The sequence below is a fragment of the Brugia malayi genome (genome assembly GCF_000002995.4).
Source record: "Brugia malayi strain FR3 genome assembly, contig: Bm_v4_Chr1_scaffold_001, whole genome shotgun sequence".
In the NCBI taxonomy this organism is placed as follows: Eukaryota; Metazoa; Nematoda; class Chromadorea; order Rhabditida; family Onchocercidae; genus Brugia; species Brugia malayi.
Genome location: NW_025062475.1, coordinates 9,337,637 through 9,362,535, shown reverse-complemented (window position 1 = coordinate 9,362,535; position 24,899 = coordinate 9,337,637). Strand labels below are relative to the sequence as shown.

The following is a 24,899-nucleotide window of genomic DNA, read 5'->3' as shown; positions in this document are numbered from 1 at the left end:
AAAAATCGAATAGCGGTGGGTCGTGATGATGTCGTTTTAACTAGTCCTTGACCATTGATTCGGATAAAACTTCGTTCACCTTCTGATTACTACTGTTATAAGCATTCCGAAACACATATACTTTTTTACATTAACTCGCTAGATACTAAAGAGGTGTTTCACATATACCACCCTTCCTCACTTTATTTTGTTTCACTTTATCCACACATAATTTTATTCTGTCATATTTATTCTCTTTTGACAATGTGTATGTTATTTTTAGAAGCGTACGCTTTTCTGCTTCAAGGATTCATCTTTGTGGGAGTACAGACCTTTGTAGTTTAAGAACTTAAATATTTCAGGGAAGTGCTCGTTTATAAATGTAACAAGGAGAGCGCTAACGGCAAAACAAAGGCTATGAAGGTGTTTAATTCGTTATGATCAGTGGTGAGGCTGTTACCGGTGATACTGTACAGTGTGAAGATTTTGACACTTCATCTGGTGAACCACCACGGATTGACCTTGAAAGACGCGCATTTAATTCTGGTCTGCAGGCGAACAGGACCTTACCATCAGAGAAGGTATCTTACTATTTGTTTGTCCAATTTAGATTATGAAAAGAATTAAAAAAAAAAAAGAAAGAAAAAAAAAGAACTGTTCGGAGTACGTCGTGATATCCGCAATAAATTGTCGATTTATAGCCATATTTTTTAATAAAATCTCTATCGCTCACGATGTTTTTTTTTTGCATTGAGTGAGTTTTGTCGGTCATCTCTTTTTTGAAAGTTTTTTGTGTTATAGCTACTCAAAAAAGGTTCAGTTGAAGCGGTCAAAACATTCGCAACAATCAGTAAGTCCGATACAGCTTATTCCTTGCCAGTTGTTTATGAAAAGGAAAGGTTAAACAGTAAAATTACAGAAAAGGTTTGTTATGCTTTTTTGTACTGAACTTTCCGAATTCAACTTAGAAATCATCTGATGTTGATTTTTGCGTAAACTAATTCAGGACATTTACTTTTCCATTTATATCGGTCAGTTACGCTATCTTTGATGATAGCAGCTAAAATATGTTACAAATGACTTGTTGTGTCTCTCTCACTGTAATTATTTCTCACTTGATACTGTTTACTGCTCCACCAAAACATTTACTTTTCCACTTAATCGGGTTAATTTTTTTGGTCTTTTTTGTCAGTTCACACTGATTTCAGATGGAATTGGGAGAAATTGTTCAAACACAGGTAACGACGCCATTAGTACCTACATCAGTTGCAATTGCGGGTTCAAATCCAGTACCAGTCGCTAGTGAATTGTCTAATGTAAGCAGCACGGGTTCAGTGTCTGATCGTGAGCCAGAAACTCCCGACAAGGGTAATTATATTAAAGTTGGGAAATCTTTGGATCAAAAACCACTACGAAAGAGGCGAAGAAACGATGGCTATCCACCCAAAAGTGATCGAAAGATTACTGAATGTTTTAAGGTATTTCTTTGTATCCATTTACGTTTCCTACGATTGCAGTAGTGACTGACTGCATCTATTTTATGAACATGTATATTTTAATGAGATCTTTTGTTATTCAGAACTGTTATTCGTATGTTTATGAGTTATGTGTAATATTGATTATGAAAATACCAATTTAAGAAATACCAGTTTCTTCTAACTTCGTAGATGTAAGATCTAGTTTTTCAGAACATGGCAGTTGGTTCGAGTCCGAAGCGTCAGGCAAATACTTCTCACGCAAATGGCGATAGTTCAAGTAGTGACTACGTATGTTCTTTTCACTTTTTCTAAAATATAAGCTCGTTTTAGAAGTTACCATGACTGTTTTTCATCAAGGTTCTCTCTTTCTTTCGATACCTTTGTACGCTCTTTTTTTTTTCTTTTTCGGAATAGGCTTATGGAGGCAGTGAAGTCCCCAATAAATAAAGTAGTTGCAAGACGGTTACACTGAATTCAATTACATTAATAATTGAATAACCATGGACCTAAGCAGCTTTTAGGTTTTTTTTTTTTTTTTTTTAGTACTTTTTTGAACTATCCTTTTCAAAACTTCAATTAGAGAAAGTTTTAAAAATCGCAATTTCATGGTCTGTGAAAGCATCGTACATGTTACAGTACATGTTAACGATATATGCTAGCTGTTAGTGTCCACCAATTTGAGTGTCTGTTAAACCAGTTCATTTTTTTTTTTGAGTTAGCAGTATAGTAAGTATTTTTATATATGTTTTCATGTGTAGGTAGTCGCATTATTTTTTCATAACATAACGTGAAATATCGGATTCAAATTCACATCAAAATGTCACATCCAAATGCACAATATTAACGAAAACTACAAGGCTTATGTTCCGGAACAGTGTGGTTTTATAATTCTGATTTTTCATTCATTTTATATGGTTATTTTTCAAGTGCGCAATCATTACATCTGTCTCTCCATCAACCAACACTCGACCGAATATTCATCTGACCATTTTCAATTCGAGTGACTCAAGCCAAAGCCAAAGTCCGCCGCAAACATTGATGTGCAGACCTAGAATGGATTCTCAGGTGTTTATTTTTTTCCTTTTGGAAAACCTAATTCACATACTAATTCTTCAGCGCTTTCGTTTCTTTTACAAATCGTTTTACATTTATCTATTTTGTTCCCATTAAGAATTTCCTTTCAGGCACAAACTGATGAATTATCCTTAATTGATGCAGCGGAAATGCGTTCTGAGCTCTCAAAAAAAGATAGTATAATTGAGGATATGAGGAGGACAATTGAAGAATTGAAACAGCAGATCATCAAAAGAGACCGATCTATGGAGGCATGCAAGGAGACTATAAGGAAATTGTTGATTGATCAAAGTACTATGGAAAGGAAACAAGTACGTCTTTTTTTTTTCGATACAACCGGTATATTTTTCCAGTCAGAGAAAATTGTACTATGTGTTTTGTGTAAAAAAGTTGCATTTTGATACTGTGTACTGTATTGTAATCATTTTTCGATATACTCTGCTGTGCGTTTTGACTGTTAGATTTTTTTCTATTTTTCAAATTATCATTAACAAATCAATCCTTAGGGAACTTCGTAGCGGTTTTCACCTTTTTTATTGCCCGTTAATTTACTGTCGACTTCGATTTATTTCTTCAGAACAAAACTTTTGACGTTTATAGTGTAAGAGCAATTTTCAGGCGAAAGCAAAATGTATGGAGGATTGCTTACGTATCGGACAGTTCAAGCCAACACGTCACCGCGAAGAGTTTCGTGAAATGTGGGCTGATGGTTGGGCATTCGAAGAAATTAGTAAAGCACAGCAGAGGATTGCAAATGAAAGGAATGAAATAATTAATGCTTCGCAGAATCTTCGGAAAAGAAAACCAACGGGAAATGCTCGAGATTTGAAAAGGTATAAAATAAGGAATTTTCTGTTTACTAGAAATTATTTCGATCACTCCATAGTGTTATATTTGAATCCAGTCAGACTTTGAACACATATTTCGAGAAGTTAAAAGGCCTTCATTTTGTTTCCTTCCTTCCCCAGTACTTTGTTCATTTTGAAAAAGGAAAAAAAGGCATATTTTCAGTTGAAATCGAAAATATAGGATTGTAAATAATGAATTACCGGTTAAAATTATGATATTTGGAATCTAAGACCTTAACAGCGAATAATTTTTGGAAGCATTCACTTTTTTCTTAGAAGAAAAAAAAAATAGTGTACTATGAAGTTTTCATTTATGCTTCATGAAATATATGTGTCCTATAAAACATCGATCGATTTTTACATGTTCAGAGCAATGTCGACTGGTTCGACTAGTTCGGATGGTATGGTTCCATCTACATCAGCAGGGCCAAGTTCTGTTTCACTCACAGATGAACTGTTTGCAAAACCCGAATTACCAAAAGAATTGACGTTGCAAGAATATTTGGAGCAAGAAGAAATTTATCGTTTACGTAAGGTAACGTGTTGTTTTTGTCATCCTGCTTAAGCGCATTTCCGTCCTGCTAAAGCGGGACATTCTACTAAAGAATCTCATCGTTTGAAGTATTTTTAATTACTTTTTCGATATTTTATTTTGGTAAAATTAAAAGTATTAATCCTCACGACATTCAATACTAATTATTCTTATGATATTCTGGAACTGGTTATGTTACATGAGTCAATTGTCAATTTTTCAAAAGTTTGTTACTCACTGCAGTATTGTAATTTTGTCTACTTATGTCATATATTGCGGAGTATCACTTTTTTTTTTTTTGAAAATTTGTATCCATTTAAGGAACATCTTAAAAAAGAGGAAGCAGAACTAATTGCTGAACGTGATCGCTTAGAGAGAGAGCGTAATCTTCATATTCGAGAATTAAAACGGGTTCAGTATGAAGAATCAAGTCGGTACAAAGACCACGAATTGCTCAATAGGCGCTATCTTCTACTTTCGCTACTTGGAAAGGGTGGTTTTAGGTCGGCTTGTATTAGTTTTATATTGCTTTGATTTTTGTAGGTCCTTTATTGTGGCTGCTTTAGGAAGCATCTTTTCTTTATGTTGGGTAACTTTGTAGTAAGTCTTTCATATCATGTATGTAATTGTACAACAACAGTGCTTGAAACTCAAATCGTTTCTAATCGTTATTATAGTAGTGTTTCAAATTCAATTGATATTATTAATTTATAATTGATTTTTCTGCAGCGAGGTTTGGCGGGCTTTTGATCTGGATGAGAATAAGTATGTGGCATGCAAGATTCATCATGTAAATAAGGAATGGAAAGAAGATAAAAAGGTTAATTCACAAGTTTTTATGTATTGAATGTGCTTTTTTTTTTAATTAAATGGAATGAAATTATTCTATTGTTTCTTTGTATCTCTGAAAACATTTTTTTTTAATTTCTGCATTATTATCGGTGAACTAACCACTTGTAGGCAAATTATGTGAAACATGCTATGCGTGAAAAAGATATTCATAAGACATTAGATCATCCACGTATTGTTCGCTTATTCGACTTGTTTACAATCGACAATCATTCTTTTTGTACTGTGTTGGAGTACTGTGATGGTAATGATCTCGATTTCTATCTGAAGCAAAATAAGCAAATTCCCGAAAAGGAAGCACGCTCTATTATTATGCAGGTAAAGTGTACAGACAACGAACACATAAATTTCCAAAGAACTGCTTTGGAAATTTGATTGGTCCACTTATATAGTCCCTAATCTGTTACGATGATATGCGATGGAGTACTGCTTTAAATTAACGGGTCCAGTTTGAAAAGCAACGTAAGCTTTGACCGTCTGGATTATTTCAGGTAGTGTCAGCACTTCGTTATTTATCAGAAAAACGCCCACCAATAATCCATTACGATTTGAAGCCGGCAAATATCCTATTGCAGTCGGGTACCACGAGCGGTGCAATAAAAATCACTGATTTTGGTTTGAGTAAAATAATGGAGGATGCTGATGACGGTGATTCTATTGAACTCACATCCCAGGGAGCTGGGACGTACTGGTTAGCGGTTGATTTAATTAATTTTTGATTTTGTGAAGGTCTTATCAAACGCTCATATTCTCTTACTTTTTCGTTGTTCCTCCTTATCTAATTTTCAAATCTTGGAAGAGTTATATTTCTCTTGATAGCATTTTTATGTTTTTAGGTATCTTCCTCCTGAAACTTTTGTTGTCGGTCACAATCCTCCAAAAATAAGCTCAAAAGTGGATGTTTGGAGTGTTGGTGTTATATTTTACCAGTGCCTATATGGCAGACGAGTAAGCTTTTGTTTTTTATAATTCTGTTTGATATGTTAATGATTTGTTTGAATTTTGCTAACGAAGATGTCCACACATTCATATACATATTTTTACAGCCATTTGGACACGAACAAACTCAGCAAAAAATTCTGGAAGAAAACACTATCCTGAAAGCTACCGAAGTTACTTTTCCTCCCAAACCAGTTGTCAGCTCGGCAGCGCAGGTAAACATCTACTATTTTTATAATGTGCTGGAAGTTTTGACATAATTTTCAGTACTTTTCAACAGTGGGGAGTTTTTAGAGATTTTCCTAAATGTATTTTCCTATCGATGGTGTATGTTATCAATTTATAATAGTGATAGTTTCCCTTTGCTTAAAATTTGTCTATTCAGGTTGTATATTTCAGGCAGTCTTGATTTTCATTTTTTTTTTATTTCAGGTATGTAGTTCAGTTGAGATTGTAACTAAGTTTCGTTATTTTCAGGATTTTATCCGTCGCTGTCTACAATACCGAAAAGAAGAGCGGGCAGATGTTTTCGAACTTGCGAAACACGAGCTTTTCCGTCCTCGTGGCCAAGTAAAGTTTTTCAATTTTTTTTTACTTGCAAAAAAAAAAAATGTTTTCTAATAAAAGTCATAGTCGATGTCTAACTTTATGAAAGCTGGAAATGGTGGAATGGTCGTCTAATAATACCCTGGATCATTTTGAATTGTATTTCTGTGATTATTTACGATTGCCTTTTAAAAATTATTGGAAATTATTCTTTAGAAATCTTCACAACCACCTTCTTCGCCACTGGCAAGATGTCTAAGGAGTGATGAGACGGATTACTGAACAGTACCGGTGAAATTGTAAAATTTATTCGCACTTTTAAAGATGGAGTTTTGCTCCTTCATATGTTTTTTGTAATTTTTTAATGTTGGGCGTTACTGATGTTACCTTTGTCACATTGTCATAGCTGATTGCATCTAACTGAATTAGTCTATCATAATTATACAAATTTTCGATGTGCAACATGCTTTCTGCTCTGTTCTTTCCAATCCTTTTGTATTTTTTGTTGCTAGTTTACCATTCCTACATTTTGAAATTATTTGTTTAGTCTGTATACATGGCCTTAACTCTTCCAACTCCTTTACCGCTTTACTCTTCATTACTATCCTTCCCATTCCCGCTAAATGCGTACATCAGGATGGCAATATCTTTCCACATTTTTGAGAATGATGAATAGCGATTTCATGATTTTCCTGCTACTCGTTTAAATTTGTTGTTAATCTAAGATGTCACAAATTCTTTTCTCTTCTCTTGAAATCTGTAAAAGCTTGAAAGATGATAGTCAGAACTTCATAGAGATAAATGAATGTGTATATATTTCATTTTGGACTCTCAAGAGTTAGAGTCATGTATGCAATATAACCTTTCATCTTATGGAGCAATTGATCAGTTGAGGCCGCTGCTTATTTTATCGTTATTCCACATTTTAAGAATATAATTGATTCTTTGTTAGTATTTTTCCTTTTAAAATATTGTTGGATTGAAAGGTTAAAGAAGTTGGAATGGAAACATTCTGTTGTTTATTCTACAAACCCATGGAATGTAACGATGTTGAACGATGTTGAGTTTCTTGCTGAATCTTTCTTTTCGATCTCTCCATTCCTGAAGTACTAAGCAGCTATCTGTTTTATTTATTAGCAATTTTTAGTAGTAAACCCGACGATCATATATATGGATATGGTTAATTATAGTTAAAGTTGGGAAATTATAATACACAAATATTTAATTACGTTTTTCAAATGAATTCATAAAAGATAGGTAAAATTTAGGATAGCAGTTCCACAGTTCTATAATAGATATAAACGTAATATTCAAAATTAGACTTTTGGGATTTACAACATTGCCAGTCATGGCAAGGTATAATGCATATTTTGGTTACCGATGATTTCAAGAAATGAGAGATTTTTAGTGAGGAACAGCCTACACCGATGTCTCGTCTTCTTCGGTTGTAATTTGCTGGACTGGTGATGAGTAGTGACTGATAATGGATTCTCCATGGCTCATTGATGACGCTTCTGGACTATCTAACTTGCAAAATGCAATGTGTGAGTTTTACATATGTGGAACTCTTAGTCTCGTTTTATAAGTCTTCGAGACTTTCCATATTTGAAAATGTATGCTCAGTTTGTTCGATTCATTTGGAAAGGATTCGATGAAGAGTTTTAGAAATAAATGATATATTAAACTTGCCAGTTATAGTAACAGTAGCGTCAAAGGAACCAGGAATTTTTCGCATCGGGCAAAGATTTTTGCTTATGGAACTGAAATTATATATAACAGAAAAATTTGTGTCTTGAAAACATTTTAAAAAATAAATGTCGATCCACTAGTCTTACATTACTGCAGGATCTGTATTTACGATAATTAGAAGGTTCTCGGGGATGTACAGGAATAGTCTGTTTTTGTCAAGACCAATTCATTAACGAACATCTCGGATAATTGTTCTAGATGATGCACACAAGACTGTTTATAATGAAAATGGCCACCAAGCTGTTTCCTATACAACTTCTCTAGAAAATGATTCAAAATTCACTGATATTCAAAAAACTAGTATTGAACTAACTTCCGACCAGTTGCATTTCTTGGATTATCGATAACTTTCCCAAACAACATTTTTACCTCCACTTCAACATCTTCGTCATTGTTGGCGCTTGCGATAAGTTGTCGTGTCATATCGGTCACCAGTTGTTCCACTTTTCTTGTTATATTTTCATGCATCTATAAGGATGTAAACTAATCCAAATCGGTTCCGAAATCCAGGAAAGCAAATTCATTTTCACTGAATATCTTTGCAAACTTACTTTCTGAATATGACCTGTATACTCAGTCATCTTTCCGACAAATAAATTTTCTTGACAAACAACCGTTTTCATTGTTCTGACAGTAAATATACAAATTTTCCATCACGCAACACCTTTGGGTGATGCTCATGAAGAGGAAACCTGGACCGCCATTGCTGCATTATTTGCTAATGAGTTGCAGGTGCCATTTTAAAACTAACTTCTTGCTTTTTAAAAATGGAAAAGTCTTTTTTTTTTTTAATCCAGTCTGATCCTGTCATGAGCCTGTGCTTTTTGCTCAAACTTTTCTTCCATAATCATTTATCGCAACACTACAACAAGTTGGGAAAGTATATCTATGTTGCCCGCTGTGAATATTCAATATCCATATCAACACTGATAGTCGTGTATTCTGTTCCAAACATTTTCAAACAAATTCATCAAATTTATTTTTCGAAGAAAAATGTACAGAGATTTATAGCGCAATGAACTGAAAGTTAACTATTTTGTATTGAGTTAATCAATTTATTGCCCGTTATTATTGCACTTGAAACAACTAACAATTTATTTGAAAAACGTATTTTCCTAAGGCATGCCAACTCAGCCTGTGTAACACCGCCAATAATGAAAATGATGGAATAAGTGCCGTGACTCATTGTTGAATGATCATCGCTCTGAATCGTTGTCCAATCTCGCCAATTGTTTCGTATACCCGTTTCGATATACCGAACAATTAAAGGTACGTAACCATTATACGGATATGCCGTAGTTCCGTATGCCTTAATCAATGTGCAGTGAGAGAACAGAAAGTCAGTTTCCTCCTTCGTTCATCAACTTTTTTTCTTGAAATGCAGTTTCTTCCTTCGTTCATAAATTTTTTTTTTTCTTTTTTTTTGATTAGCTCATCATAGTAGTAACTTACACCTTTTGTTCCGAAAGTGTTTCATTCGATTTTTCATTAAAGCTTTACAAAGATTATTTCCCAAAGAGCCAGAACAAAACACAGTCGGACTGTAATTGGTATGATAACCCAACTGTTTTTTCTGTTTTTTTCGAAATTTTCTTTTTATGTATTCAAGTCCCAGACTTTATATGACAAACTTACACTGTGCTCTTCATCGACAAAGCATGACATCCGGTGACATGCTGTTTGGAAATCAAATGGAGCATATTCGCACTGAAAATTATCTAGTCTCACCACCAACCTGTACAATGTACACAAATTTCACAGTTCTGTTTAACGTGAAGTACTTACTTTTATTTTGCCATTTCTTTCCCACAAAAGTCCAGTTACTTGCAGTTTTATCCACAATGACATGTAATATCCACCATAGCTCTGAAACAAACATATTTGGTAATTTTACCATGTCAAGATATTCCTTTCACTGTCTGGAAATTTGACATGAGACTTGTTAAACAACAACGTGAAGTACCGACACAATATAGAATAAAATTATAAGTACCTGGATAAAAAGTCTCTCATAAGTACTAATGGTAGCATTCTTGAAACCACCAGTAACCATACATTGAAGTGAGATGAAACGCAAAACAATTAAAGGATTGTATGCTTCTAGAATAAGATTCTCAAGCTGCGGAATTACTCGGTCACCATATTCTCCTTGTACAATATCTAGAATAATTTTTATAATTTTCAAGCCATTAGACAGAAAATATGGTATAAGTTTCACAAGTATTTTAAATAATATTCGGAATTGCTTCTGAGGTACTCTACTGATGAGTGGATTTATCAATCATTACCAATTGCCAATTTTGGAAAGGTGGAGTACCGCAAATCATCACGAATAAAGCTCATCAAATGTTCGGCAATCAGTGTATGAGTATCGGCATGTTTTTCGCTTCCTTGCATGTCAAGCAGTCTGCGAACAAAAACTTTGCTTTCTGCTAACGAATCACTCGGTGGATTCTCTTTTAATCTCTGTAAACGTCTGTAATGGGAGAGGAACAAAAAACGATAAGTGAATAAATGGCTGAATGATATGCAGATAGTTGGTGGAATGAGTACTAACAATTATGTTTTTAATACTAAATAAGCATTGCGTAGATTATGTATGCTTATTGCTAAAATCCTAGGAATTTCAAACATATCACAAATGGACGTTGATTAAAATGTAAAAACAATATAAATAAATATTAGACATTGAACGGTAAATGAAATATACCACACGTTCGTCACGAAGCATTACTAGCGTTTCTCCTATTTGCTTTCCAACATCTTTGATATGAAGATCTCGGATCAGTTTAAAAAGTGGGTCATGCAAGGGTATTTCACTAGCAGCATCAGCTGAATCACTTGCGTTCCTTATTTTTGATGTCTTAATGTTACCTGAATAAAATATATACTTGATCTCATTGCTCTATAACCGGAAAATCTGCAATGCGTGCCGCGTGGTCAAAAAAGAAAAAGTAAAATAGGCCACGAGTGCAAATTTTTTTTTTTCAAAATTTCTAAGGATTTTTCTCATGGTACTCCTAATACCGGGATATATATTGCTGTTGTCGGTTGAAATTTTGTCAAGAGATGTCCTTAGCTATTTTACAACGAAATAGAATTCACAACAATTAAAGGCGCGTGCATGTTTTGAAATCTGACTATTCGAATCTTGGTAGAGGAGGAGAAGACTCTTCAATTTTTGCAGGAACTGCTGCGGCCTTCTGTAGTACACAAGTGATAAATGTAAAGCCAGATTTAAAAATTTATAGTTATTACTACTGGTATTATCTAAAAATTACTAATAAGTATATAATAGAGAAATAATGAAATTCAGTTGAGGAATAAGTGCACGAGTACAATAAATACACACATAAAAAAAAAAAGACCTGTGGCACCCATATCAAATATTTCATCAACTAAACCAGCGTATGTTAACTGTATCAGCATAGGCGTCAAAGGATCAATCCATCTATCGATTAAGATAATATCCGATATTTGAAAATCATTATGCCCCGACACAGACTCCATTTCCTCCTAAAAACGGCAGAAATTTTTAAATAAGCTTCCCTCGAAATACAATGACATATATTAGTGAGTTAGATAAAACACATTGATTCTTCAAAACATAAAGTCATCATTATTCTGAACCCGACAAATATCAAGTAAGGAACAGATCATTTACCTGAGTTCTCATTTTCTTCACAATTTCAACTACTTGCGCCGCCCATTTTCCTTTGCACCTTAAGTTGGGCAAACAGTCCACTAAAAGTTCAAGCTGTCTTACGGCTGAAGCGCATTTTTGCAATTCTGTCCAATCCTGAAGTTCACTGAATCCATATTTCAAACAGATAATAATATTAATATTGAGAAGAAAAAAAGACAAAAACATAAACTTATTTTCAGCTAAATATTTCTTACGCTATCTAAAAGAAGTTTTGACGGCAAATTATCCATAAGAAGAGTGAGAAAATCACTGTAGAGTGGAAAAAGTCTCAATGGCAATGATTCAAGTGTTTTCAAGACTGAGCTTGCTTCTCGGTCCTGTTTTAACGTATCCCGAATCATGAATGAGGCTTCTGGGACTACCAAAGCGTGGTGCTGACGACTATCCTTAAAAAGATATATTTCTTTACTGTGAAAGAAAGATTAACTAGTTGGTCACAGAAAATTTGAAGGATTATTGCTCGCTCAACATTTGGGTAATTTCAAAGTTCAGTCAAGAAAGAAAAATGTTGGACTGAATTGTTTTGACTAGAAGTGCAACATGTAATATGAGAAAAGGGAAGAAAGTATGGATCACTTTTTTAGAGCGATGAATTGATAACTGATTAGAAACAGATGGATAGGAATGCATTATTAAATAAACTTACGAACTATTAATATAAATTATAAAGAATTACATTAACGGATCTAGCGTGTTTGAGACATGCAATTAGCTTATTGATTACTGATGAATTAGATGTCGATAAAATATAAACGATATGGTTATGTTCCACTTGTGGTACCCTTGGCGAAAGATCTAGCTGCAGCATAGATACAACCTTGTGCTGTTTCAATTGTTCTGTTGTTGTCACCTACAAATAAGAATTGAAATGCAGTCAAATTCAAAAATATTTGTTTTATTGTCTACAGTGAATGAAGAAGAACTTAGTTTGCAACAGAAATGAACTTAGTATATAAGGATGCTTTTTTAATACTTATAAGGAGGATACAATACCAAATTAAACAGGTAGTAGTCATCCGATATTTTGTAAGTTGCGATGTGATAAGCATTCCCCAACCTCTAACAATACTGGTGACGTCAGACAAAATACTCTGATATCAACGACGAAAACTAATACCGCAAATTTAAATTATGATAGAATTATCCTAAATTTTTGTGCAATTTTAAGAAGATGAAATATAGCACAGTGAAAAATATTTTAATTTAATAAATTATTAAAGGATATTTCTAACAACACTGACTAAGTTGAATTGTTTGATAAGAGTTGGATCCCACACAATTATTTTCGGACCATCGATCGCATCCAATGCACAGAATAGAATCCTTGCATTGGCCTTGGATAAAATATCAGTGACGCTTCCGTTTTTGATATCCATGTCACTATTTGGATTTCAATTTACATTTGATACTTTACTCACACCAATTAATTATTTCAAACGATACTGATCTCTTCGTTTTTAAAGTTTAGTGTAATGTGCTGAGTCCGGAAGATTTGATCTTTCACGGTATATTATATTCTATTTAATACCTATCACTTCATTGCTATTTCTATTTATCCATCTGTCAGTTCATTTATCTATCATTTATTCATCCACATCCCTGTCACTAATATGTGCATCCTTTTTCTAACTTACTACTACACAATGCTAGCAATACTCGAAGAAAATTAGGGAGTAGGACAGCCCTTTGGCCAGGGTCGAGGTGATTTCTACTTCCTGTCACCTCAGATCAGCAAGCAAAATACTCTCTGCTCTTGTCTGAATCCCCAACCTTTTCCCTCCTTCTCTTCCATATCGCCTTAGCACTGTCTTTTTAGGCATTAACATCCCTAATTCTCTCCAAAGCACACTATTCTCCGCCTTGCTGTGTCGACGTTCTTCGTCTCTGCGCTACCAGCCGTCAGGACAGGCATCCATGCACTCTCCCTGCTTCATCAGATTATATTCATTATTTTATATCTGGTGACAACATAACGCAACCTCTAAAATTCTGATTCTGTTAGTTCACGCACAGTCACTCATTCTCGAATTTCGATTTAAACTAGATTATCTGACCACCACAGTGTTGCGAGTATCATAAAAGAGAATGATAGGTCTAGGTGAAATGATCAAGAGAAACTATATGGAAGTTATTAAATCCACCGACTCGATAGCAGTTTTAGGTAGTTTACGGTAGATTAAAACTAATTTCCAAATAGAGAAAACATTTAAAATACCTAAAATATTATGAACTGCATGAGGTCCGAAATAAAGAGAGTCTACTGAGAAGTGCAACATGTCATCAGAGGGGTTATCTCAGAAGTGCTGCATAATTCTCTAAATTTCTCAAAATTACATATGAAATTGTGTATATTATTGCTAATACAGTATAGGATTTCATTACACAATGCATAATGCATGAACAAAGTATGATTAAATGACTGATGTATATGATAGCATGCAGTGAGACCGGTGGATTCTTCCGGTAAGAAGAAATCATTACTCTTACCAAACGGCAATGAAATACATCACTGTCAAATGATGTCTTGAGAAAGTTCGGGATTTCCATTCAATTTAAATTTCTACCCTTTCCCCATTTCATTATAAAGTAAAAGACGGGCGGCTTCTGTAGTATTTGATGATTGTAATGAAGGGATGAATAAGTCAACTGTCGTACTGCACGCTTGTCACCATGAAGGGAAGTGCACATGTGCAGCGATATGAAAGTTTCCCGACATCATTAATGATTACCACGTGTTGTTTGCGCATATCTCATTCAGATGATTTTATAAACTTGCATTGGTATCGTGTAGCTTAAGCCTGTGTCGTAGTTCTTCCATCTTTCTAGTTCTTCTAAGACAAATTCAGCGTTTGGTTACTGATGTTTGGTGATGGATGTAGTGGTGTCATTTAGTGATAATCAGTAAATATATTGGCTAATGGTTAATGATAACTAATAATATGGTATTCATTACTAATCAGCTTACTAGTTCTTTAACCTTTTACACACACTCTCTGTAGCAGTAACTGAAGGAAGAATGATGATGCCAAGCTTGCTTCATTAAATAAGAAGTGAATAAGTTTTTTTCATTTCAGTTCCTTCTCTTTCTTATTCCTTAGTTGAACGAAGTAGCCAACACGCCATCCTTACTTGCTTACTCCGAAATCGCATACTTGCAAATGATAGTTTCTTGGTTACAAGCTAAGATCAGAATTTTTGACCGAAATAGTACTCCATTAGGTTTTGTGGACTTTTCACTCCACTTAGATCCCATTGAATAGTAGTTCGATAGAACTGGAAATTAAATTTAAAGGAGATAGGTGTCTGGGTATTATAACTTCTCTGTTTCAAATAATGCAGCGAGGAGTTTTGTTTTTTTGCATTTCCATAACTCACATAAGCCTATACTATAAATCATAAATTTTTTGTTTCAGAAGTCCGTCCAAACAATCACCGAATTTACTTTGATATTCTGGAAGTATGCAAAAGGACGTGTCAAAAGCATCGGATACTGTCAATAATAATCATTCTACTAATGGTACACAGATAACGACAGCACAAAACTGGCGATATTTCGGTGGAAGATGGAGAGGAGGTATGTTATATAATTGTTTAATAGGATGATAAATTTGAATTGATCTGTTCAAATTAAGCAACTAATATTGTAGACTCTTACAAAATCTTACAAAAGATGCGATTGTATTTTATTTGAATTCATTTTATGCAGTGCCATACTCATACTGCCTACTGATGCACGATAAGTCAGTAGCACTTTTAGCTCTTCATAGTGGTCAACAAATGAAAATTAAATATTACTATTATAATTTCTAGGTAGATCGACTTATTATGGTTATCGTAATCATCCGGCATTTTTTGGTCCGTTTGCGGAATTTTCAACACCTCCACCTGCTGTTTTTGACATACCACCGCGTGTACTACCCGCCAATATGTTTAATGCCAATGTGGTACCACCTTGTGAAAGAGACGCTCAGTTCGAAATGCAGTTTGCACCTTTTATGAATCATTCCCCATCATATCAGTTTAACAGTTATTTGCCTCGCTTTCATAAAGATGGTAACTTTTTATGCGGTCATTTTTACTGAATATAATTTGCCTTAATTATCATATTAATATGTATTATCTTCAGAGCTTTTTTACATTCTACTAATGATGCGTGCAATGTATTAATCAATGAATTATTATTGTAGCACCTCCTTTATCTTTAAATGCCAGTGGTGCTATTCATCCATCATCATCATCGTCCTCAGCATATAATCGTCATTCTATGTTAGTTTTAATGCGACTTTTGTTTATCTGCAATATTTTTCATTACTTTTCTTGCTTTTGTAAGAGATAAAAGACTCAAAAGCATCTATTTGAATTTTAATGCCAATTTATAGAAGAGGTAGAAAAATGCATCGTTGCAAAACAGAAAGGAAAGATATCAAGGATTTGCGGCATAATTGTCAAGAACTTCCATCTGAGCAGTTATCGCGACTAAGCTTAGGTATATGTCTTTTTGTTTACTTTGATTTATTGGTTGCAAAGTAATGAGAGTTAGGATTTGAACTTGTACTGATTGTTTGTATAATGGAAGAAAAAGATAAGGGAAAGTGAAGATTATCCAATCTCTCTTGGTCAGTGCACAAATAAAACCGTTCATTTACTTCCTAGAATAATACTCATTAGCCCTTGAGACTATTTATTAGACTTTTGATTATTCAAATATCTCTTAATTGCTTAGTGCTTTAAAAAAATATATCGTAGTTTGGTTCGACGTAGTACAATTTTCATTACCTTCTCATTCCCATAAAATTCCATCTCCTGCAAACGATTACTTCTAGAAGTAATAAAAAATAAATATTAAAAAAAAAGAAATTCACTTTTGGAGATAAACTTTAGAAGGTGGGTTAGCTGACGCCCAAGAAGGCTATGGCTGTCCGCCTTCATATGTTATGGAGAGCTATCGTGGTCAAACTGAGTTGATTACAGCACCACATGATTGTCGACTTTTTAAAGGTTAACGCAAATACTTCTGTCATTTACCTTTTCAGTAATGTTAACATTTTGTTACCGTCATAAAATTTTTCAAAGTTTCTACGGTGAAAATTTTCGAATAAGTATTTTACCATTAGGCGAAAATGAGTGTTACTTGAAATCAGTTAACCTTGATTAGTTTTGTAGTCAGGGAAAGGGGAAAATCATTTTTTTCATATAGGATCAACAAATATTTTGGTTCTTATAAATAATTCGCGTTTAGGAGCATCGAATGATCTTATAGTATGATTTAAGGTTTTTTTTTTTTTTCTTTTTTTTTGGATTGGCGTGCAAATAAAGATAACATGTTCACTTAACATTCCCATACAAAATCAGATGATTTTTGAAAACTTATATCAGTTTCTTTTTGCCTTTCTTTTTTCAAAATTTAGATAAAAACTTTGCCAATTCTTTTTTGGTTGTTTACACATTTCATATTTCATCTATTCAATGTTCTGATAACCTAGGATTTGTTAAGAACAATATCTAAGATTGAAAAGTATAGTGTTTACTTTTATTTTCAGATAATTCTAATTCAGTAACACCGCTTTCTGTAAACGGAACTTTTCGAAATAATAAGGAGATGGCTCATCGCGAACATGAATCACTGCAAACATTACGAGGTCAATTTGTTGTTTGTTTGAATTGTCTGAAATATGTGCTTTATTCGAGCAGATATAATATTTGCTACAATCTATAACGCATATCTAGATAAAGTTTGGTCTTTATCCTTGATTTGAGAGCCATGTTATGATTTGGAGAAACAACAAGAAAGACGAAATGATGTGTAACATTCTTGATTATGACTGAAACACCATTTCTATTCGAAACCAGTCTTGAATGATGACCTTGAATGATTAATAAAGTATCGACATTGCTACAAACTGTAGAGTAATTCATTGCTCCATATTTTAAAATCTGAAAAATTTCACTCGAGATTTATATCGATCAGTTTTTTTAAATTTTCAGATAGGCTGAAGAAGCAGCTGGAAGAAGAAAGCTATGAGTGCATGATTTGCTGCCAAGTCATACGTGCCAGTGAGGTACTTCTTTCATTTTTGTACTTCATTTCCAGGTTAATAAAAATTCTTATCATCTCCTAAGCGAGATAAAGGTAACTCAACAAAGTTATTCTTCTGGATGTGGTCGACCACAGTTATTCCTGCTATTCTTGTTTTAAGAGTTCATTTTACACTTTAATTAGTGTTTCACGGTTTCCACCAGTGAATGAGGTTAGCAGTAGTTTGATAGCTTTTATTTCATCGTTTGCTTACAAAAAATAGCTCAAAATTATTAGATGATAAACCAGTTTTCATTAGACTTTTTAATTTTGTTTTTATTAAAGAAAGCACGAACTCTTTCAGTGGATATGGACTTGCAAAAAATGTTACCATATGTTCCATATTAATCGTGCGAATTCATATGGTTGCATAACGCAATGGGCAGCTAAAAGTTTCCAAGCAGATATCGGCTGGCGTTGCCCAAGTTGTCAGAATGTTACTTTTGAAATTCCCAAACAGTATCGATGTTTCTGTACTAAAAAGCTGAATCCTCCAACACAAAGGTATCGGAAAAATATTACGTTTTTATATATGTTATATTTTTTTCACCATCAAATTTTTAGTTCAATTTTTTTATTTCTAAAGCGATTTGAAAAGATTCTTCCTAATTTTAAAAAATAAAAAACGGCTTGTTTCTAAGCAAGAACCACGTAATTTTGTCTTTCAAAATTATTATTAGTGAGTAGGACCAATTTTTATTAAACAGTTGGACTAATCGAAATTAAATGTCAGAGCTTGGTCATGCATACGTCTTGGAGGTGGTCAGAAGATCTTCCATTTATTTAATGTTAGGCAAGGGAATTTGTTCACTATGTTGTTTTAGAAAAATAAAGGTTAAAGCTTTTATTTTTCACATTCATAAAAAGCTGTATTTAGATTCCCGGATATGCCTCACTCCTGCAATTCAGTTTGTGGGAAAATTCGTGGTGCCGGTTGTACTCATCCGTGTACAGACCAGTGTCATCCAGGGCCTTGTGCAGAATGTCCGCTTACGCTTACTCAAAAATGCAACTGTGGCCGGGAGACTATTGCTGGTCGCTGCGGTAAGCAACTGGAATTTAAGGTAAACGTTCTTTTTTTCACCTTGGAATTCAACTTTGCGTAGATTGTCATGTTTCACTTGTTGGCTTAGTAATACCAAGAACTGACGTGTAGATAATTTGTAATAATTTAGATATATTCTTTTGATGAGACGGTGTCATCAGAAGCAGATGTCTTGGGCTTAAACTTACCCATTACGATTAATTGAACTTAACAGTTACTGGTTAACAAACTATTTTTAACTGTTGTAGTCTTTTGAGGGATTGAAAATTGTTGTAGTGCTCAATGGTGTGTGGGAAGACGCTCAATTGCGGGTTACATAAATGCGAAGTTACTTGTCACCAAGGAGATTGTAGCGTTTGTGAATATGTTGTTACTCAAAGTAATTTCCTCAATTTAATTTATCCAAGTTTTTTTTCTTAATGAAATAATCTGACAACAGCATCACAAATATTTATGTATAAATACTTATATAACTTTCTAAATTCAAATTTTTAACAATTAGCTTTTTAATCGTTTCAGAATGTTTTTGTGGTCTTGAAGAGCGTGTCGTGCCTTGTACAGCTTTAAATTTGAAAGTTACTTCATTTAGTTGTGGTGCTCCATGCACTGGGATGTATGCATGCGGTGTACATAAATGCGAACTCAAGTAATTCATATTCTTTTACCTAATCCTTTTTCATGAATTCTCCTGTTCCCTCGCTAATGTTACAGGAAAAAATACTTTTTTTGCTTAAAACTACGTGTAAAAAGTACAAAATTATGGATTGAAGTTCAACACCAAAAATCTATTATTTATTAAATATTATCCGATAGTAGCATCGATATTGTAAAAAATAACATAACATAGCAAAAAAATAGATAAATAACATTGACTATCCTTCTTTTTTACAAAGGACTGGGGTTTCAGTGAACATGGGTGCTAGTATAAAACGAAATTTCCTAGAAATTAATCCCTGTAGTTGAATTAAAAATTGTTGATAACTTGTCAGTTTTATTCTGATTATATTTCCCAGATATTAGATTTTATTTAAAAAAAAATGGAGAAATTGACCTTTTTTTCTAATTTTTTATCATACGACTTCACCAATTCCAGAGAAATTACGCTGTGAGAATAGACCAAAAGATTAAAAAGGTGCTTCTTGTAAATCAAAAAAACTTAGTTCAGATGTCATGACAAACATGGAAAAGATGATTGTGGACTGTGTAGTTTATCACCAAAAAAGAAGGAATATTGTCCCTGTGGACGAACACTTATTGCAGAGCTACTGAATATGGAGCGAACATCTTGTACTGATCCAGTTCCCACATGCAAAAGTGTTTGCGGCAAAGTTCTAGCTTGTGGTCCAGAGGGTATACATTTTAATGACCCGTAAAATATTGTCAGTGTTTGTATTTAGAGCTGAAGCTGTAGAATGCAAAACATTATCATTTTCAATATTCGAAATTGTATTTTATTCACTATCCTAGTAATTGGATTTCATCCATCATTTCTGATGTACGGATGGAAATTATCTTTGTGAACATCTTTTTATGTCATGGCATGTAAATTGGCAAAAAAAACTTTTTGCGGTTCTTTTCCTGCTTATAATTTTACTATCTATGGAAATATTTATAATGGATAAAACGAGCTCAGTGTATCGGTTATAATTTCAGATCAACCGCATCGCTGCATTCAACTATGTCATGTGGGATCCTGTTCTGGTTGCCCTTCAAGTTGTTTGATAAGTTGCAGGTGTAAAGCCTTGAAAAAAATAATACCATGCAAAGAATTTATTCTTTATTCAGGTATGAATTTTATGTCTGAGCGTTCTCAGAAGAAAAATTAACATTAACCTCATTTAAAAAGTGCCATTAATAACACTCCTCCTGGAAATTGAAATATTTTAATAGTCATCCAAAGTATGCACTTATTTGAAACAAGATTGAGTGTGTGTCTTATTTGAAACAAGATTGAGTTTTACACTTATTTGTGATTCCTTCTAAGGATAAGATTTAAGTTAATGTAATAAAAGATTGTAATAGCCCGAGAAAGAGAACGTTTCGATTTTGTTGAAAACTTGTATGGATTTGTATGAATAAAGTTCAGTGTTTCTAATTCATAAATTGATATTTTCTAGCCGAAAATCCGTATCTTTGTCTGCGACGGTGTAAAAAATTGAAGACCTGCCAGAATCATCGGTGCCGTGCTGTTTGTTGTGTTGATGAGGAGCATGTTTGTATGCAGGTAATTTGCACTTGTCTGTTTCGCCTTTCTACTTTTATAGTGAGCGTAAATTCTTGGTTTTATAGATCTGCGGTAAAAAACTGAATTGTGGAATTCATAAATGTGACCGATTATGTCACGTTGGGCAATGTTCTCGATGTTTGCAAGCAAGTACGTTAAATGTATTTTTGCTTTTCATTCTTCTCTTTTAATTGAATGTGAAATTGTACACACAGTCTTACTTTTCTCGATTAGTTAAGATTCAGGCTTTGTATTCCATCTTCATTATTTATATGAATATATAAAATACTGTAGATTACTGAAATATTGCAAAGTGATGTTTTTTCACGTTTTGCTTTTGCTTATAAGAATTCAAAAAATCTACAAGTGGTTCAACTTATTCTATCACTTTATATTTTCCAGCTGCTCTTCACTTTGTTCATTACATTGCAGGTTTCGAGGAACAACACTGTTTGTGTGGGCAGACCGTCCGCGAACCACCGATCCCGTGCGGCACACCACTTCCACCTTGCAATCAGCCGTGTTCACGACAACATTCCTGTAATCATCCTCCAATGCACAACTGCCATGCTGAGCCTGAGTGTCCACCTTGTACTGTGCTTACTCAGAAGCCATGTTACGGTGCACACGAGGTTTCTCTCTCAAAATCTTATTATTGGCAAAAGCTTGTGAAATACTGATCGATCCTGGGTTCCATTGTTCCATCTCCTGTTTTTCCATCGTTGAGTATATGAGAAAATTGGCTCATATTATATCCTCTTAGTTATGCTGAGATTGCGCCTATCAGTCAACAATCGATTTTTTTCTCTTCATTTTAAGATCATTTTAAAACAATTGAGTTCTACTTGAATAATCGAAAATTGATAATCCTTCTCTTTAGAATTAAAATTCAGAGCCACTTAATCATGCCAGCTGTTTTTTCTAATAAATTTCCACTATTAGTAATGTTGTTAAAGTTTTCTGATTGGATTTTCTAATTATCTTGAATGATAAATTTATTCTTAGATACGCGCAAATATTCCATGCTTTTTAAACGATGTTTCTTGTGGACGCCCGTGTGATAAGAAACTGTTGTGCAATGTACATCGATGTAAACGAATTTGTCACGTAGGACAATGCTTGGTAAATGATATCTCGTGTCAGCAACCATGTATTAAAAAAAGAGTTGGAGAATCTTGTGATCACATCTGTGGCCTTCCATGTCACGGCGATACTCCTTGTCCTAAAAGCTAAGTTTTTTGAGATTTTCTCTGCCAGGCATAGTTTTTTCACTATGTAAGTCGTCAACTGGAAACTTGAAAGTTTAAATATTAATAGATACACATGCAATAAATGAGGTTGCGGTAAATCCTTATTGCGAAGTTTTGTGAGAATCTGCAGGAAGAAGAATGACAGTGTGCGAACGGTTTGACTGGTAATTTCATTGACTTGTTTTTATTTTTACTTGTAATTTCAGCTCTTGTGCAACTGAAGTGATCATCACTTGCTCATGTCTTCGGAAATCATCTAAAATGCCTTGTTCAGATGTTGAAAAGGCTTACCAAAAGTTGTTATCACTAAAAGTAATGGAGGATAAATATTCGAATCTGTCTGTCGAGAAACGTCCATTAAAAAAAAGTTTAAGCGCAGAAAAATATCGTTGGTATGATTATTTTCTAGCTTTAATCTTTGCAAACTGACCAATGCCGCCAACAATTTTGCTAGCTTATGAGGTTAAGTTCAAATAGAAAAATACAAAATAAAATGGTAAAACATAAAAATTCTTTGCTCTCATCGAATTTCCTATTACTTTGTGGTGTTATTGTGGTTTTTTAGCTGTTACTGTTTTTCTTTAAAAACAATAGATAACAATTTTTTAGCCTTCCATGCGATGTAGAATGTCAACGAGCACTGAGAAATAGAAAACTGGCAAGAATATTAAATATTTCTCATCCAGATGCAGTTGATGCTTTATCTGCTTTTTTGAAAAATAAGTTAAAAACGAATTACAAAGACATTTTGGACGTGGAAGACACATTGATTGAACTTCTACATGATTTAAATGCGGTAAGTTTCTCTATAATTCTTCTCTCTCTCTCTCTCTCTCTCTCTCTATATATATTTTTTATATATATATATATATATATATATATATATATATATATATATATATATAATCCGATACAATTTTTTGGAGGACATGCAAAATACACTTTTTTTTTATCCTCAATTATTATGTTGTCTTGATAACGAATGAGTTTTTTTTCTAACTCTCTGCTTTGAATTATCATGAAGAAATCAATATTGGCTTACTCATAGTTGAGAAGCATTGCAATTCTTTGGTTCAAAATTAGTTTGTATTAGTGTATTTATTACTGAATTACTCTATAAACATTGAAGCTGCTCAAATCAATTATTTCTTATTTGTGTCAAATACAAAGAAATGAAAAATAGGTCTGCATCGGTGGTTGTGTAGTTCTAACCTTTATTGGGACATATTCATCCTTGGCTTTACTGATTCAGAAACAAACAAAGAGAAGGACATTCATTACAGCAACCAAATGTGACGTCTGTTAGTCACTCATTTCCACCAATGCATTCGGAGCTGCGTCGCATAATTCATGAATACAGCGAACATTTTGGCATCGAAACAGTCAGTTATGGCCAGGAACCACAAAGAAATGTAGTCGCCACCGCTAAGCGGTGCGTTAACATTTCACAACCCTAAGTGTATGAGATGTAGGATTTTAGTTTGCAGCATTTTTATGTTACTCGTTCAGAAAAAGTGCTGTGGTTAAGGTTTTATTTCTTTGGGAAATCAATGGCATTCATAAGAGTAGATCCGATGACTCAGTTTAAAATAACCGCTATATTTCTACTGCATAAAACTTTTTGGAAAACATGAGGCTGTGGAAGTATGAAAGAGAGAACAGAATTTACTGGTAACAGTAAGCATTAATTTTAAATTGATGTTAACTTTGAAACATCAGATACTAAAGGATTTTTAACCGTATGAGTAATTAAAATCTGAACAAAAATGTAACGATTACCCATAACACAATGCTTTTGAAAATTTATGAAGATCATCTGTATCGTTTATTATGATATTGATTCAAGAAAATTATATGATATGCTTTTACAATTTTATTAGATATTTTTTGCCTGTGATTTTCATCGTTTACTGTTGGAGGATGTATTAAAATTTTTCAGGGATGTAAGTTATATGCCAGCTGTTCTTCTTACGGCTTCTAAAAGATACGCGACAGAATCATCTATGTTAGCGTAAGCTTTTCATTATATCATTGATTAAAGTTAATTAAATATCTAGTTTATGCACAGCTAAAATTTACGTTCGTTCCATTGTTCATATCAGCAATTTCATTTGTGTATAGTAGCTTCATTTATTTTGATTTTGTTCGACACTTACAATATTATTAAGGTTCACTTGCTTGCATGTTCCATCCCCGAATATACTATAATTTGATCTATGAACGATTTGCATTATGTAGCACTTAGTATAATAACGTAATTAAATCTCTGGTTTGCATCTGTGATTGCTATTAATCATTTGAGACAAAGAAAAAAAAAAACGAAAGTGAATTACTGGAAAACATTTTCAGATCAAGCAGTGCAGCATTCGCTCCATCCAAGACTCTATCACCGATTTCAAAAAATTTTTCATGTGTTGGAAGTAAGATGCAGCAACTGCATTCAGAAGGCAAAGCGCTAAAACGAGGTTTGAAAGAACCATTGATGTCACAAAAATAGTTCTTTGATTAATCTCTTTTGTTTTATGCTTTAATTGAAATATGTTCCATAAGACAGGTATGTATTTCATATGACGTTTTGAACTCTTTAATTTTTTAATTTCATTA

General features: G+C 33.6%; 4 protein-coding genes across 6 annotated transcripts; 3 read left to right on the top strand and 1 right to left on the bottom strand.

The window, feature by feature from the left end:
* Positions 1-416: 416 nt before the first annotated feature.
* Bma-tlk-1 (Uncharacterized protein) lies at positions 417-6,527 on the top strand (the record flags this gene model as incomplete). 3 transcript variants are annotated; one of them, XM_001900613.2, is made up of 16 exons in its annotated part: positions 417-560; positions 781-903; positions 1,188-1,457; positions 1,668-1,745; positions 2,385-2,522; positions 2,642-2,842; positions 3,150-3,364; positions 3,749-3,914; positions 4,233-4,414; positions 4,641-4,731; positions 4,872-5,078; positions 5,252-5,451; positions 5,597-5,708; positions 5,807-5,914; positions 6,177-6,269; positions 6,462-6,527. In XM_001900613.2, the coding sequence occupies 16 exons, from the start codon at positions 417-419 to the stop codon at positions 6,525-6,527; spliced, it is 2,394 nt and encodes a 797-aa protein (XP_001900648.2). The 3 variants fall into 3 exon arrangements, with proteins under 3 accessions (XP_001900648.2, XP_042933207.1, XP_042933208.1); XM_043077273.1 differs by lacking the exons at positions 417-560; positions 781-903; positions 1,188-1,457; positions 1,668-1,745 and having other exon boundaries at positions 2,496-2,522; XM_043077274.1 differs by lacking the exons at positions 417-560; positions 781-903; positions 1,188-1,457; ... (1 more) ...; positions 2,385-2,522; positions 2,642-2,842 and having other exon boundaries at positions 3,165-3,364.
* A 438-nt stretch (positions 6,528-6,965) lies between these two features.
* On the bottom strand, positions 6,966-13,076 carry Bma-vps-33.1 (Uncharacterized protein; the record flags this gene model as incomplete). The annotated part of the gene is made up of 17 exons (XM_043077271.1): positions 6,966-7,002; positions 7,278-7,346; positions 7,669-7,759; positions 7,935-8,005; positions 8,308-8,462; positions 8,546-8,621; positions 9,086-9,303; positions 9,630-9,701; positions 9,780-9,860; positions 9,988-10,154; positions 10,283-10,460; positions 10,705-10,868; positions 11,363-11,510; positions 11,659-11,793; positions 11,895-12,086; positions 12,377-12,550; positions 12,942-13,076. 17 exons carry the CDS (start codon positions 13,074-13,076, stop codon positions 6,966-6,968), a joined length of 2,163 nt encoding a protein of 720 aa, XP_042933205.1.
* On the top strand, positions 7,729-8,341 carry Bm14265 (Uncharacterized protein; the record flags this gene model as incomplete). Its single annotated transcript, XM_043077272.1, has 2 exons — positions 7,729-7,789; positions 8,193-8,341. 2 exons carry the CDS (start codon positions 7,729-7,731, stop codon positions 8,339-8,341), a joined length of 210 nt encoding a protein of 69 aa, XP_042933206.1.
* Positions 13,077-15,159: 2,083 nt separating the features above from the next.
* Positions 15,160-24,792, top strand: Bma-nfx-1 (Uncharacterized protein; the record flags this gene model as incomplete). The annotated part of the gene is made up of 23 exons (XM_043077270.1): positions 15,160-15,274; positions 15,511-15,753; positions 15,888-15,966; positions 16,080-16,186; positions 16,582-16,698; positions 17,241-17,339; positions 17,686-17,759; positions 18,081-18,280; positions 18,654-18,840; positions 19,098-19,200; positions 19,341-19,467; positions 19,987-20,171; positions 20,475-20,606; positions 20,939-21,045; positions 21,111-21,195; positions 21,478-21,677; positions 22,051-22,167; positions 22,441-22,459; positions 22,570-22,687; positions 22,905-23,091; positions 23,579-23,727; positions 24,235-24,306; positions 24,645-24,792. The coding sequence occupies 23 exons, from the start codon at positions 15,160-15,162 to the stop codon at positions 24,790-24,792; spliced, it is 2,970 nt and encodes a 989-aa protein (XP_042933204.1).
* Between the last annotated feature and the right edge of the window lie 107 nt (positions 24,793-24,899).